The 17,476-nt window shown below is 34.6% G+C and overlaps 1 protein-coding gene across 2 annotated transcripts in view; it reads right to left on the reverse strand.

The window, feature by feature from the left end:
• Positions 1-17,476, reverse strand: part of PIP4P2 (phosphatidylinositol-4,5-bisphosphate 4-phosphatase 2) — a 42,372-nt gene that overhangs the window by 13,263 nt on the left and 11,633 nt on the right. Inside the window, exons 2-4 of one of the 2 annotated variants that reach the window (XM_045842137.1) lie at positions 12,132-12,277; positions 6,931-7,037; positions 5,814-5,937 (exon numbers count right to left, since the gene is read on the reverse strand). In XM_045842137.1, coding sequence (XP_045698093.1) covers positions 5,814-5,937; positions 6,931-7,037; positions 12,132-12,277 — 377 coding nt within the window. Of the gene's footprint in view, positions 1-5,813; positions 5,938-6,930; positions 7,038-12,131; positions 12,281-17,476 lie in introns of both variants that reach the window. The other variant, XM_045842136.1, reaches the window with a different exon arrangement.

Genomic DNA, 17,476 nt, shown 5'->3' on the forward strand with positions numbered 1-17,476 from the left:
TCCTGTGATGCAATCTTCTCTTTCAGTTTCCTTCCCTGTACATATAGGTACTAGAACAGGCTACCTTCCTCACAGGAGTGTTATGCAGATACTTGAAATGGATTACCGGTAGCAAGTTCACTGGTTAAAAGAATGTACAGTATAAATTTAAAGTAAATCTTTACCACAAAAAAAAAAAAAATTTTAAAATGCTTTTCTCACCTTCTATCTTCTTTACTTTTGTATATGCTTTCTTGTAAAGTTTATATTTCCTTTATAGTTTTAGAATTCCTTTAAGCACATTAACAGTTTTATCATAACAGAACTAAAAGAAAACAACTTTTCTTTTATTAAAATTAATTTTGTTTAGGATTTCATGTCACTCATTTCTCTTTTCATAATTTTTCAATTCTAAGTAATTCAACTCTCTACTGTTCAGATGTCTTAAGAAGTTTCCTTATATTCATGCAGGACTAGCTGAAGGCTATATATTCCCTTTATTCTTCTGCAAAATATTCTAAGCAATGTCCTTCAAAACAATATGGCTCAATGATCCCCACAAAATATTTTAGAGCTTAAAAAATGTTTTTACATACCATATTAAATCCACTTCCAGGATATTAGCAATGACACATGCTAAAAGTGACAAAGAATTTTGCCGTAAAATTTTTTGTGTGTAATTTTTTTATTCACACAAATCCCAGTGACCATGGAACTCTTTACTCACATAATACCTATTATTATTCTAGAAAATGAGTATTCTATTGAATGTACTCTGGAAAACACAAATTTAGCTTTTCTAAACATTATCCCTGATTCTAGCCAGGCTGTGAAATAAACAGTATGAATAGTGTGCATTCCTACTAAATTTAACATTCGTTTTATAACATTGATGTAATAAAAAATGTTGTTGAGGATCTGATTGCTCATTGTATTGCTCTTTTATTTTAATCCATGGGAATAATTCTCTTTTGAGTTGCAGTTTTCCAATAAAGGTTCTCTTACGTGACTTTTTAAAAGCATATTCTCCTTGTAATAAACTGTGTTTTCTTCCTTTCATTGACTTTAGAAGACTCACAACTAAAATTTAGTCTCATTTTAACAACTGTCCGGTATGAAATATTATGCATACTTATATTCTTATGCATTTTATTCTGCCCTTGTTTTCACTCTCCCTGATTTTTTGATATTTTATTTTCAATGCTATTGAACTCTGTGACTTGTCTCAATTCTTTCTGGGCTTTGTAAGTCAAGGGGAAAACAAGGTAGAGAATAAGCAAATGAATGATCCTAACAGTTAAATGCTTTAAGGGGAAAGAACATACTACAAAGGATATGAACATTTATGATTAGCATAAATATAAAAATAAGGCAAAGTTCTCAGCTCAGAATTGAGAAATTTGCAGCTAGTTTGTTCTTCATACACTGAGCATTTCTCATTTATCTCAAACTCTCAAGGGTAACAGTCATCCTATAGATATATACTGCATTATCTTAATCACTAAACACTTTGTTTTCTAGGAATTTTGAAATCAACTTCAAATACCATATATTAATCCAAAACACCCTTTCCTGCTAAAAAAAATTACAGTTTCTAATCATAAAAACTGTGTCAATATGCTAATATGATTCAGTTGCCTGCAATGATTATTAAGTAAGAAAGTACCAGTTTTAGAAATTAGTCTTTGGCTTGCATATTACTTTAGTGATTTTCTCCTGGAAGGAAAATATCTAAATGTATAAACTTCTTTAAGCAATAAAAATCATATCACAAACATATCTATCTAACTTCTCAATTTGGATCATTCTCTAAAATTCACTACCAGATTATTTTAAAAATTAAATACAAACTTTTAAAATAGTTGTCTTTATTCTTTATTCCCTTATCTATCTATCTACCCTATTATTAGTACGTATGATCAATTCTCCCTCTCAAATTCTTATGCTATTCCCGACCATGATCATCACTTTTCTGAATGACAAAAGCCAAACATGTACTATTGTGCTTCCTCAGGCTTGCCCCCATGCAATCCATTCTGTGCACAGAATCCATATATGCAGAATTAATTATAAAGCCATATATAGCATTCTACTGCTCTTAGGATAATGTCACTTCCTCTAGGCTAGGCACTTCTATGTGTGCACTAAGAACACTGTATTTCATATAATTCTTGTTTTAATTGTCTTTCTCTTCCTATTAGATTAGAAAAACCCATGAGGGCAGAGACGGTACCTTCCTCTCTCCACAGCACTTTTTTTTTAGATAATAAAAGCACAGCACAGTTAGTTAGATAATAACTTAGCCCCATCCCTGAAATTCACTCAATATGTATTTTTGAACAAATACAGTCAGCTGACTTATAATGTGACTACAAAGATTATCTGTGGCAAGGATTTGGAATATACAATATAACTAGGCAAAATGTAAGGTAATAATGGAGGGGTGCTCATTAAAGTAAGTGGAAAAAATCAATTTTGAAGATTTCAAAATAGAATTTCAAAATATAATTTGCTTATACATAAGAAAGAAAAAGATATTTTAGTTAGTTAAAATAATAAATGTATCAATACATGCAGTGTATTATTCTATATTAAATCAATAGATAATATTTTTTTAAAAATGTGTTAAAGACCCTCACCAAGTATATATCCTCCAATCTGTGTACTTGTTGCTTATTTAATCAGTGAACATAAATGAAAGGATTTATTTTGTTCTCTTAAATCAGAAAAATACTAGAAATTCTGGCTAAATGTAGTAGGTTGGACAAATGTATACATTTCTGTTTCCTTGCCCAAACCTGAGTAAAGTGATAGTAAATGGATTTTAAAATGTATAATACAATAAGGACAAAGAGAATCAGAAGAGAAATGCCTCAGATTTTCAGACAGTGGAAAGCTGATGTACACATGGCATCTAACTTTGTGAAAGGGTGCCTGACCACCTGCAGAGGTCCTATTAGAGAAAAGCAGGCTGGTTCACATGAAGAATAGGAGACAGCTCAGGTGTTGGAGCTAGCAGGTGCTTTCTCTCAAAGGTGGAATTTAGGGGTAGTGGTAAAAACAAGAGTATTGCTTGTACTTCCTTCCATATCACAATATCAGGATCCTTTCCTCCCCCAAAACATGCAAGAGAAGAATGGTTCATTCTGAAAGGAAATGGACTAGAGGTTTGTGACCTAAACAACATTAGGCACAGCAGAGGACAAGAATAAGACAGCATTCTAAAAACAGGAACCAAGAGAAAGTCTACAGTTTGAACAGTGCATGAGACTTTCATCCTATTACCTTTCTTATCTCCTAGAAAGTATCTTCCAAGCATATCCCTCACAAGAAATCTGAGATATGGAACATCCCATAGAAACTTAACCTAAAAGAAAAATGACTTATTGATAGTAGTAGTTGACAATTCTTCACAAAAGGAGAAGGTGGAGAGTAGGGGGAGAGCTGAGAGAGGTAGGGTAAAGAAGATGAAGAAATAGTTTAACTCCTGCTGCATGCTTAGAGATGCCAGTCAGAGATTTGCCCTCCAATAAATAAACTTTTCAGTAAAGTCTCTATCACCAAAGGAAAACAGATAGAAAAGTGGGTAGAAAACAGAGACAAGGCATAAAAAAGAACAAATCTCAGAAAAAATATAATAGCTGCAAAAAGATGTTATAAAGAAGATAATGCTCTTTAGAAAAAGGAAAAATTAATCAGACAACACAAGGAAACTCATAGAAGTTAAAAAATAATTTAGATGAGTAGTAAAAGAAGAAGCCAAAAGGGAAAATAAAGTGTTGAGAGAGAGAGAGAGTCAGTCAGTCAGTGGAGTTGATTTATCATAGAGTCCCAGAAAAAGGGAACAAAGCAAATGAGTGAACTAGGAGGAGCCACTGGCAATTCAGTGAGTTTGCACACATATCCCCCAAGGCACATTGACTAATTTCAGAGCTATGGACAAAATAAAGGAGGAAAGAGGACTATAAAGAAGAAAAAGGGTCCCAGCAGTTGAATTTCTCAACAGCAGAGCAAATCCTTAAAATGTTTGAGAGGAAACAATGGTCAATCTATAATTCTAAATCTGAACAAATTATAAAGTGAATGTGTGGTTACATTAAAACTGTTTAAGAAGTAAAAGCATTCAAATTTATTTTCCTGCATCTTTTCTCAGAAAGCTAAGAGAAGATATGCACCACTTGAGGGAATAAACTCCCTCAAGTTTATTTCCCAGGGATCCCACAAGGGAAAAGGTACAAGGAATTCCAAGAATAATATGAAGGGAAGTTCAAGGGTGACAACTGTGAGGCAGGAAGCTGAAATAATAGATTCCTTGACTATACTGATAGAAATTTTATACCACTGTGAAAGAAAATGAATAATTAATTATTTGTACAGACAAAATTAAATTCAAGAGGGGAGGGAAAATTATTTTTTTATTAAATAAATAAATAATTATTTATTTAGTTAGTTAGTTAGTTAGTTTTTAGAGAGGGAAGGGAGGGAGATAGAAAGAGAGAGAGAGAGTAATATCAAAGTGTAGTTGCTGGGGGTCATGGCCTGCAACCCAGTCATTTACTCTGACTGGGAAATGAACCTGCGACACTTTGGTTCGCAGCCGGTGCTCAATCCACTGAGCTACGCCAGCCAGGGGGGTAGGGGAAATTATTAACAAATTCAAGAAAATTTTAAAGCCATAAATGAGAGAAATAAAGTACATTACTTGACTCAGCTGTGAGCATAGATTACTTAATTATAAGAAATGCAAACACTAAGTTTACTTGAATAAAATATTATAGTTCTACTGGGAGTATGGAATGAGAAAAAATATGAGCGGGGCAGGGGTGTGATGAGTGCTAAATCCTCAATCAGCATTTTACAAGGTAATAAGTAATATCTAAAATTGTTTAATCGAAAAGAAAAAGGATAAGCAAATAATTTAAACATATGGAAGTAAACATCAGCAGAGAAGCTGAAAGAGATGAAAGCTTCTGTGGGACGATATTTGGGGATGAGTTAGATAAAGAGATGACCAAGATTTTCCAATAAATCTTTATAGTCCTATTTGACATTTGAAATTATGTGCACAAATTACTAAAATAAAAGTTGGAAGAAAAAAAAAGCAAATCATCTATACTTTCTTAAGCTCATTCAGCCCTTAGGGACAAGTTTTGTTTATATGGAAATTTCAATCTCCTAAGCTCTGCCCATGCCTGACCTTATGTAGGTTTCTTGAATTTTCTTAGGGAATTTTTTGTCTCCTATAAAGGCTGAATAACAAAAGGAAGCCTATATTTACCCTACCTGAAAGGGTAAGGCATTATGAAATTAACTTTTAAAAATCAAACTTAGGGTTAAGTGTAAAAGCAGTAAAATAAGTACTTAAATTTTGCTCATATCAAATTATATACCTTCTAAATTTTTACCCAGTAGTTTGTCTAACTACAAATACCAGAGTTAATTCCCTATATTTCAAGTTTATTTTCTAAATAAGAAAAATTTTGATAAATTATAGGAAGAGTTTTTTCCTGAATCTATAAACCCGCACTTTGTGCTCCACTGCGGAGGTTAGGGTGGGGCGGGATTCTGGTACTGGTCAGGCCAACAGGAACTAGTGCTGTTTCTCTCCTTTAGCGTACCCAGAGAGGCCCCTTTTTGCAAGTGAACCAAGCAGAGGATGCACCTTTTGTCTAATTCACAGAATATACTGAATATTCTAGTTGTATGTCTGATTTACTATCTTTCTTAAAAAGGCCCCACTTTAATCTTTTAATCAATTTACACTGGACAAAACTATAACACCATTTTCAACACTTACAGATTGATGTCACTGTAACAAATGTCTGATTACTTACCAGGAATGTGTTTCCACAGTGTCCACACACAACCCTTGTACCTTCTGGTTGGATTGGCAATGCAGGTTGAGCTGGTTGTTCTTCAGAAATAAGCATTACTGGGCCAAGGTTAATTATGCGTCTACTGTGGGAAGAGAAAGGAAACAACTTCATTATCCCACAAATGGGGTAGGAAAAACCTATGATGTATGGCCCAAACCACAGAATATAGCATTGGAAATAGGTTATAGAAATTGTTTTAAAAATTAGGTGAATTAAGTATTTGGCTTTGGAGCCCAAATCACAGAAAGTAGCAATAGTCAATATTAAAAAACAAAAACAAAAAGCAACAATTTAAGAATCATTTAACTGCCATTTGTAAGTTCCTATAAGTTCAAATCAGAAAATAGTTCTTATTCCCTATCTAGGAAGACAACTTGAATTTGGTAGAAGACTCAATAAAATAAAATATTCTACATCAACCAATAGTGTGTGCCATGAAGGTATCAATATGCTGAGTCACAGCCACATTTCCTGGAGCAGGCTGGTATTCCTTGATGTCTACTTAGTCACAGTAGGACAGAAAGGAAAGTAGAAGAGCTCCTTTTCTCTCAGGCAGGGTTGCAAATGATTTATGAACTGGTCCAAAAGCCAGAAACCACAGGGAAAAAAAGGGTCTTGGTATTCTACAATCTGGGGAGATCAATGGTGGCATTTGGCATGGGCAAATAACTCCAGAATTAATTGTACAGATTATGCTCATTAAAAATTAGTGCAGCACATGGCAGATACACAATGATGATTAAAACAGAAAACACTTCTAAGTTAAGACAAACTATGTCAAAGGCAACCTAGTTGCTTTAAAATATGTTTAATAACTAATTGACTTATTATAGTACATTAACTATGTATATAATACCAAGAAAACTTCTCTTGCTCATTCAGGAATATTATATCTTACAAATACCTATGACATTAATTTCAAACTAAGCATGTAATTCCTTTACCAAAGAAAAATAATCTAGATTCTATAATTACTATGAGGACAAAGACTCTGTTTAGAATAATTCCTGGCACATATGAGCCTTTAATAAATACTTTTTGAATGAAATGAATGAATGGAGTCTTCATCTCTTACCAGTTGGGTCTCGGACAGCCTATTCGCCGAGATGTGTCCTTACAAATGAGGAGACAATTACAAGGGCATCTGACATATTTTTTCCCTGTTGGGGGATTTTTGATTGGCTAGATAAGGGAAGAAAATGCAAACACAGCAAAATTAACCAAAGTACAGATTGCCAAAGTTTGTTTGTGTATAAGAAAAGCAATAATTCCTTAAAAACTAAGGTCATGCTACCTAAGCACAGTTTAAGGAAAAGTATATCATAAGTGCTTTCAAAAGCTCAAATGATGGCGAGCACTCCAGGAGGTTTGGGGGCTCTAGAGATATTTCAAAATTAGTTTGTATGGGACTTTTAATATGGGAAAAAATATTTAGTGCACAGCAAGAGTTGTTTTCCCTTTGAAATTCATACAACAGGCTCATCTATCTGACCAGATGCAAACATTCACTGGGGGCTTATGTGCCTGTCTGGGAAGAGAAAACTTTGCAAGAATAGTAGGCAAAGAGGAATATATGACAAATTTGAACTTTTCCTAAACTTTCCTCACTAGAATATCAGAGGTAATTAATTTTATGACATCTTCTAACTCTAAAAAAACTTACAATAGCTCTTAATGCTAGCATTACTTTTTTTCTTTAATTTTACAATCATTTTTAAAGCCAGAATAAATAATACCAAAGACAACACTTCCTTCAATCCTAGGACTCAAACTTATTAAAGTAAATTTCTATGATGGACTGAGAGGAACATAACCTCATTCCTGTGGCATGCCTGCCAAAAATGTATAATCTGAATGTAATCTTGATAGAACATCAAATAAACCCAAATTCAGGAACTTTTTTTTTAAAAGATTTTATTTACTTATTTTTAGAGAGGGAAGGGGGAGAGAGAGAGGGAGAGAGAAAGAGAGAGAGAGAGAGAGAAACATCAGTGTGCGGTTGCTGGGGGTCATGGCCTGCAACCCAGACATGTGCCCTGACTGGGAATCAAACCGGCGGTGCTTTGGTTCGCAGCCCGCACTCAATCCACTGAGCTACGCCAGCCAGGGCAAAATTCAGGAACATTTTACAAAAATCTTCTCTTGAAACTCTTGAAACTCCATGTACTCTTGAAAAAATGCCAAGGTAATAAAGGGCAAAGAAATAACTTAAATTTCAGATACAGAAAGATTAAAAAACATGACAACCAAATGCAACATGTAATTCTAGACTGATTTCTTGACCAGATTTTTAATTTTAATAGAATATTGGACAAACATGAATTAGGTCAAAAGATTATATAACAGATTGTATCAATGGTAATTTCTTGCACATGATAATTTTCCTATAATTGTGTAAGTAGATATATTATTTTTAAATAAAATCACACTAAAATGTTTAGGGGTAGATGAGCAACATGTCTGCAATTATCTTAAAAGATTATGAAAAATGATGATTTATTCAGAGGAGAAAATTAATGTAGCAAAATGTTAATATTTGAGGATTGTGCATGAAGAGCCTTTGGGAATTCTCTGTACCATCTGTTATTATTTTTTATAACTTTTCTGTAAGTCTAAAACTTATTTTTAAAAGATTTTTAAAAATTTAAGTTAATGATTTTGGTAGAAATATGTAAAAGTTAGGAATAAGCCACCTATAACTTATTAAACCATAATATAGAGAAAATAAATCTGAATATCTAAAACTAATGAACATCTAGAATGTATTACTATACTATCTAAAATATCCAGAAAACCAGAATTTGGCTTAATTTTTATATAACCAAATTTTGCTGTTAAGCAAACATGTGCTTGGAAAATGAAAAGACTTTCTATTTTATTCCCATCACACTTCTAGTGTTCCTCATCTTGTAAACAAGGCAATTGAACAAGAAAATTTCAAGCACTAGCCTCAGTGCCAGCCCAGGCCATGTCACATCTGGTATGCAGTGAAAGGTGGGAAATGACATTGTCTTTATGCAGAAGTTTTAATATTCTTACTTGGCAAAGTAAACTTGAATGTTCTAAGCATGTTATGCTGGGTACTTTACCCCCAACAGCAACACTATGAGGCAGGTATTATTATTATTATACCATTTTTCAAGAGGAAACCACAATTTAGAGAAGCCCTCCAGCATATATCACTACTAAGTGGCAGAGTTAAGATTCAAACTCCAGTGTGTTGATCTCTGAATCTGATTCATCATCAGTTCTGTAGCCAACTAGCTCCACTCTTCTTCAGGACTTCTCAAATTTTCCATTAACTTATCTTAGAAATCCATTCTCCTTTAACCTTAAATTTTGTATTCTCTAAAGTTTGCTAAAATTTATCCATATTCTCTCTCTCTCTCTCTCTCTCTCTGACACATCCCTATTTCCCTTTCCAATTCTATTTACTGAAATAAAAAGGACTTTTGTTAGCTTTGCTTTTTGTTTTTATTGTTGTTGTATGGGGTTTTTTTCATCTCCACAGGAATATCAAATTCCTCACATTCCTGGTTGACCTGAGGACAATGAATCACAGTAAAACTGAGCTTTTATGTTCCACCCTGGTTCACTATATGTATTCTTTTCTATCTAGAATGTCTACAGAGAAGTTCCTAATTGCCTAACACCTCATTAAATTCATAACTTTAATATCAAATTACACAAACATTAGTAAGTAATGCTAAAGAACTCCTCAAAAACTTTTTTTTCCTTCCTTATAATGTTACTGATTTCACCCAAGGCAATCTGATTGAATACTACCCATTTTCTCTGGAATATTCACAATTATTTACATTTCTTTATATACCAGGGGTGCATGATGGTATAAAATTTTCAGCACAATTTTCTTTATGTCCAGAAGTAATTTATTTGTAGTCAAATCCTCTTGGTCCTGTATAAACTCATCACCTCTAAGTAGCCAAATTGAGGGTGGTGGCTAAATCCACAGTGACTTTTAGATTCCTGCATAAATAACCTAATCCGTTTTGTTTACTTCCAAGTGCAAGTATAAAGTTTTAAAATGCCTTTTTTCCTATTCTTTAAAAAATGAAAGTTTGTATAGCTGGAGTGTTGTATACTTGTCTGATATGATTTCAAATTCATCTGTTTATTGCTTAAAGGAAGTTGTTTTAATCCATTTGTTTATGGCAAAGATTTAAAAAGGTTGTTTTCAGAAGTAAAGTTATGTTAGGACATCACCACCTGCTCCTTTGTTGTGGATAAGCACCCAGTGGCTCCGGTGCTGAGGGGCCCAGTTAGGGGCTTATTCACAAGACCAGGTAGAGAAGTAACTATGGCAAGGGGATCTTTAGGCTACATACTGATAGTTATAAAGACTGTTGGAGGGTTTCTGGCTGAGCAAGGAACACTTTGCTGGACAGCTCTCTGAAGATACTGAAACACTTACTCCTGCCCTAGCCAAGGTGATTCTTTGGGTGGTTGTGGCTCTCAACTGTGCACCAGCCCTGGAGTCCTAATCCCCAAAGTAGGCAGCCTATGAGACAACACCAGAGCCTTGGTTCCGTAGCAGCATAACCTAGCAACAAGGGACTTTGATTTTGGAGCTGGCAGCTGGAAGTCAGTTGAAGCTGGCTCTCTGAGAAATCCTCTGTAACAGGTCCAACTCTGTTAAATTTGGATTTTATTCCTTTTGTCTCCTCTTGCCTGGAACAATAGCATGATTAATTTGCCATTTGTTTGAATTGTACTATTTCTGTCCTGGCTTTTAAAGAGATATTGTCTTGTATTATATATTATTGCCTTGTGAGATTATTCTAATTCCTGTGACAAACCTGTGATAAATCAAAGACAGAATCAGTCTCTGAGCATAGTTTTGCTGCATCTCCCAAAACAAAAACAAAACAGTGGAGGAACAAAAGAAACAATTAATATCAAATCTAAGGACACCTTTGGTATCTTTTTAAAATTATTATTATTATTTTTTTTTTAAGATTTTATTTACCCATCTCTAGAGAGGGAAGGGAGGGAGATAGAGATAGAGATAGAGATAGAGAGAGAGAGAGAGAGAGAGAGAGAAACATCAATGTGCGGTTGCTGGGGGTTATGGCCTGCAACCCAGGCATGTACCCTGGCTGGGAATCGAACCTGGGACACTTTGGTTCCCAGCCCGCGCTCAATCCACTGAGCTACGCCAGCCAGGGCTAAAATTATTAATTATGTCTAACACTTCATACTTGTTTGCTAACTCTAAAAAGAGCACTTAGGAGGTTAATGCTAATTAAATTTACTAAGTGTTCAACTTAAAAAAATAGCTGGTTTTGTTATCACCTATTCATACAAAAAAGTTCTCCAAATAATGTCCTTTATAGAAACAATATTTAAAATAGAATATATTATTTTGTAACTTAAGGTTTTACTTTATCACTTTTATATAAAATAAAATATAGATACTGGGCTTTTATATAAAGCCCAGTATCTATATTTGATGTTTTTTAGAAGTACAATAATACTAAATGACTTTTCAAAGATTTTTTAAAGAGGAAAATAATACAAATAACAAAAATTAAATTTTATTTAATTGCAGATTTAAAGGAGATTGACATTTAAAATATAAAGCCTAACCATAAAAGCAGAAATATATTTACTCTAACCAGTATGCACTTCACCAGTTTATTACTTGAATCTCTAAAAATTTTACTTAAACTTTAATTGCTCTTCCCAAAGTTCAGTAAAAAACAAATTGTCCTTCAAAAATTTTTTAACATTTCACTAAATTAGTGTCAAGTAAATGTAATAAAACACCAAACTTCTTGTAAATAATTTGGCACAGAAGTCAATAATAAATCATAACCAGAAAAAAACTACTGACATTCCACAAACATAAAATAAATTTAAATAATTTTCCACATAAGTACCAAGTCCACATTTGTGGTGTACTTCAGTATATTTTAACTTCAGTGAAAATCGGAATGGATTTCGTTGTGAGGTAGATAGACACTGAAGATAATTATAAATAAATGTCTATGGTCAATCTCATTTTAGAAAATAAAGAGCCAAATGATATTATATTTAAATTCACCATGATACTTTTGTAATGAAGTAAGCTTTAAATTAAACACCTGAAGCACCCTTGTATGTTAAATGAGAGACAGTCAGAGACAAGAAATAAACGATAAAAATATGCCATATCTGTGCCCACATTTACTTTTAAAGTACATTATTGGTATACTTCCTTAAGGGAGAAGATGTCAGATAACAGCTGATGCTTTTATTAATGGAAATTTCACTTACTGTAGCTTCATTGCAAACTGTGCACTTAACCACATGCTGGTGAAGTTTGCCATCCAAGTCGATGAGTGATTGGCACACACGACAGTTTATCACTGGAATGCCACCAGTATCTGGACAGGCGGTGGTGGTGTATGGAGGGGGGAGTTCTGCTGAAAAGATACCAGTGACTGAGTCACACATATTATGGCTGGTCTGAGCATACAGACAATAGAAATAAAGTAGGAAACTATCAAAAATATCCCCTGTTCTTTCAGTTGTGTGTTTAAAACTAGTCAATTTATTGAAATTTCAGAGCAGAAACACACATGGGACTGTCTTGTGAAGTAGAATAATTCCTAACTCAGATAAAATCCAAGACATTTTGCTAAGGTCTACTGCAGTGACCCAGTTCCCATTTACAAACTCATACCCAAATATCCATTGCATTCCTATGCGCAAACACTCAGAGCTTGTATTAGAAAAGTGATGATATATGCCTGAAAATCTTATGCTAATGATCTAACTACCAAGAAATAGAAAGAATCAATGAAAGCAAAGTTTTTATTTTATTTTATTACTGTTTTTCCATCAGTGTGGCTTAGGCCATGCCCAGGAGAGTGCACATCACCACATCAATGGGTAAGTGAAAGCAAAGTTTTTAAATAGTTTATAAATGTAACACATAAATAGTGTAGCTATCATGCTGAGTTTATACTAGAACCAGTGTAATACCTGTTAGCTATGACAAACAAAATAGAGTTTTGGTGTCAGTCGAGGAAAGATGAAAATGAACCTAGAAAAAATAAACTTATCAATATGGAACAAAGCTAATTAGGATGGAACTAGTTAATATCAGGCACAAAACAAAAATAAACTTATTTTTTTGCTTCAAATTTTTACTTAACATCAAAAATCTAAGAATTGCACTCAAGTATAGGTAAAAAAAATATTATGCCTGGAATCTTGTTTAAATATTCCAAGAAAAAAATGAAGAAACAGGTAAAACAAGAATAGTAAAATATTGATAATAGATGATATAATGACATGGAAAGTCATTTTGTTCTTACTACCTTTGCATGTGTTCAAAAACTCTCAGAATACAAAGATACACAGAGAGAGAGAGAGAGAGACGCTGTTTTTCAATAGGCCTAAGGTTGACTAATTGGGTAAAAGGCGGAAGCCCAGTTTCAGAATCTCATTTATCTATTCAAAGTGTACATTTGTTAGGAAAATCTGACAAAAATGATCTAGATATACTACTCTATGATGGTACTTCTAAGGGAGACCACCTAACCTCCTGTAGGTTTCTCAATTGAAAGCAGTATAGAATCCTTCAATGTGAAGCATTATCCTAGTACAGGCGCCTAGAAAGAACTACACCTAACACGTGTTAATGTCCCCCCAAAAAAGAATGGGTAATTCAAGGGGCACCTGTGACACTATAAAATACAATCACAATAGCTAATCATGAAAAAAACTACTTTTGAAACAGAGATTTTCTATCCACTGGATTGGATTCTGAATTCTGTAGTATTTTAAAATAAGTTAGAGCAGAGCATATTATGTATATTTAAAACTCACATATGACCACCCGGCATCGTTGCAGTTTATCGTATAAATTTTTTTCAGTCTTACAAAGGATTAGCAACAAATATTATTCATTCAAATAACCCATAAGAAGCTGAATTTCTGGGGCAGCCAAGGTTCTGAACTGGCCACTCTAGAGTGACAATACACACACATTTCTGGAAGGTTTACACCAGAGCACTACTGAACACTGAACTTGAAAAGAAACTATACAGCCCTGATGGCTCATTTGGTTGGAGTGTCATCCCATACAACAAAAGGTTGCAGGTTGGATTCCTGATCAGAGCACATACCTAGGTTTTGGGTTCAATCCCTGGTTGCATATGTAAGGGAGGCAACTAACCAATGTTTCTCTCTCTCTGTCTCTCCCTCTCTTAAATCAATAAACATATCCTCAGATGAGGATTAAAAAAAAGAAGCTATAGATGTCTCAAATTTTTAAAAGTATCTTTAAATCCTTGAAAGAATTTGAGGTTCACTCAGAGTGACCTGTATTGTAATAAGAAGACAAAAACAGACTAAAGGAACAAGGAAGGAGGGTTCAACACAGATTTGAACCCTTATAAATGCAGAGAAGTTTATCAGATCTCAATATAGAAAGTATTGTCCTGGCTAAAAAACACATACCTCATGGGACAATCAAGACACACTGCCTGGTGTATAATAATAAATATTATTGTTAATAATGATTAACAGTAGCATAATTAATAAAAGTGAGTTCCTTCTCTTGCTTTTCCCTTGTTATAAAGTAACATGAAGCATTTCTCTTATAATTCTAGGTCTCTATCTTACACAGAATGATAGAAATTTAAAGACAAGGCAATATCACTAAGAAAACAAGCACATTGGAGGTGAGGGAAGGAGGCCACACATCACAACCATACAAAAGGACAATAAAACCCAGGCAAAAGCTTTGCTCAGAGAAAATTTCAATGGGTGACCTTAAGAAGTTTTTGAAGTTCATCAGATCCATCAAAACCCTGTGAGTTTTTCCCCTAAAATTTGTACTATGTAATTTCTAAACTCTCAAAAAAAGGCCTTCAATAACATTAATATGCCCAAATCTATTCTTTTGGAAGCTTAAGTGGAGGGAGGGGGAAAGAATATATATAAAGTGAGGATTATAAATCAAAATGGGGAGATTATAAATTCTGTAAGGCTTGCTTGGGACTGATTTGCCAACTCTGCGATAGTGTCTGGTCTATGACAGATGCTTACTAAATATTTATTGTATAAATATGTATTGTATTAAATATTAATAATATTTATTATTAAGAATGAATAAAAGAGTAAATGAATGAGTGAATCTCTGAAATTTATTGAACACATTTCTCTTAAGAAAATAACATTATGTATATTACTGCTATTCTCCTTATAGAAGAGCTGGGTCCTAGCAGGGGACTCAGCTTGACAGAAAAAAAGAGATCTTTTCCACATAGAATAATACCTTCCTTAAACCACGCACAAAGTGGGGAGGCAGTCAGGGGACATGTGGACCCACCAGAGGAATAGAATCCATTCAGGAGATCAATAGAATGACAGATGCTGATGCCTAACTGTTCCAATAAACAATGCTCTCAGGCCTATCATTTCAGTGTTCTGTCCATTACTTCAGCCCTAAGGTGATTTAAACATACTTCTTGTACTTTTATCCAAGGTAACCTTCACTTATAATTCAGTATCTTCTTATAAGGGACTTGAAACTCCAGAAATTTATTTCAGTTAGTAAACCTACAATAACTAGCAACTTAGATTGTTCAACTGGTCACTTTTCACATTAAAAAGGTCAGCAGATCACCATTATTGTACTATTTTAAATTCCTGCCATTCATAAAAAGCCCACTGTAATCTCAAAATGAGGAATCATTAGATATTAAGAGTCAAAAATCTGCATTTTGAAAGTCTTGTTACTTGAATAATAGTCATTTTCTTTATGGGGTTTGCCTATATAAATAATATTTTTATTCCATGTGAGCAGTATTGTTTATATCAGCAGACTTCCATCTTGGAAAAATATCCCTCAGATTTTCAGAATTAATGTTATAAATTTAAGCATCTTAAGAATTATATAGTCTAATTCCTTTATTTTACGGAAGAGGAAACTGAAGGCCAGAGATTCTAATATTTTTTTAATATATTTTATTGATTATGCTATTACAGTTGTTCCATTTCCCCCCTTCACTCCCCTCCACCCTGTACACCCTCTCACACCCACATTCCCCCCCTTTAGTTCATGTGCATGTGTCATACTTATAAGTTCTTTAGCTTCTACATTTCTCATACTATTCTTACCCTCCTCCTGTCTATTTTCTACCTACAATCTATGCTACTTATTCTCTGTACCTTTTCTCCCTCTCTCCTCCTCCCACTCCCCTGTTGCTAACCCTCCATGCAATCTCCATTTCTGTGGTTCTGTTCTTGTTGTAGTTGTTTGCTTAGTTTCTTTTGGTTTTGCTTTAGGTGTGGTCATTAATAATTGTGAGTTTGCTGTCCTTTTACTATACACGTTTTTTTAATCTTCTTTTCTTAGATAAGTCCCTTTAACATTTCATAAAATAAGGGCTTGGTGATGATGAACTCCTTTAACTTGACCTTATATGAGAAGCACTTTATCTGCCCTTCCATTCTAAATGAAAGCTTTGCTGGATAGAGTAATCTGGGATATAGGTCCTTGTCTTTCATGACTTGGAATACTTCTTTCCAGCCCCTTCTTGCCTGTAAGGTCTCTTTTGAGAAATCAGTTGACAGTCTGATGGGAACTCCTTTGTAGGTTACTGTCCTTTTATCTCTTGCTGCTTCTAGGATTATTTCCTTCATTTTATTCTTGGCTAATGTAATTATGATGTGCCTTGGTGTGTTTCTTCTTGGGTCCAACTTCTTTGGAACTCTCCGAGCTTCCTGGACCTCCTAGAAGTCTATTTCCTTTGCCAGAGTGGGGAAGTTCTCCTTTATTACTTGTTCAAATACATTTTCAATCTGTTGCTCTTCCTCTTCCCCTTCTGGTACCCCTATAATTCAGATGTTGTAACGTTTAAAAATGTCCTGGAGGTTCCTAAGCTTCTCTTCATTTTTTTGAATTCTTATTTTTCCATTCTTTCCTGTTTGGTTGTTTCTTTCTTCCTTCTGGTCCACTCTATTGTTTTGAGTCCCAGTTCCCTTCCCATCACTATTGGTTCCCTGTGCATTTTCCTTCATTTCTTTTATGGTAACCTGCATTTGTTCATCTAATTTGCGACCAAAATTAACCAATTCTGTGAGATTCCTGATCACCAGTGTTTTGAACTGTGCATCTGATAGGTTAGCTATCTCTTGGTCACTCAAAAGGATGAGTTCTGGGGCACTGATTTGTTCTTCTGTTTGAGCATCTCTCTCTCTCTCTCTCTTTTTTTTTTTGGGGGGGGGGTCTGGTCGCTCCTGTTATGGTGAGGGACAGAGCCTTAGGTGTTCACCAGGCCTGGGCACCCCAGTCGCTAGATTGTGACGTTGTATGTGAGTGCAGGGTCGAGAGGGAACAATGGCGGTAGCTCCGTTCTCTGTGGGACCTCAGTCCCTTCCCTGGGATCCTGGGTTGCGTGCTCTGCCCTGCTCCACAATCGCCGCCTCACTGGGTCTGCCAGCTAAGAGTTTTTCAAGCACTTTAGCAAAGGCAAGAGATGATTCCTGTCCCAGAGGCCCCTGCACAGAGCTACCTCTCTTAATGAATAATTTTACTATAAGGAAGAGATGTCACGACTAGTGAGGGTTCTGTAGGACCACTTAGACAGAATCGGGTTTGAGTT

The sequence above is a fragment of the Phyllostomus hastatus genome, unplaced genomic scaffold (genome assembly GCF_019186645.2).
Source record: "Phyllostomus hastatus isolate PE091 unplaced genomic scaffold, TTU_PhHast_1.1 phas_contig_38, whole genome shotgun sequence".
NCBI classification, from domain to species: domain Eukaryota; kingdom Metazoa; phylum Chordata; class Mammalia; order Chiroptera; family Phyllostomidae; genus Phyllostomus; species Phyllostomus hastatus.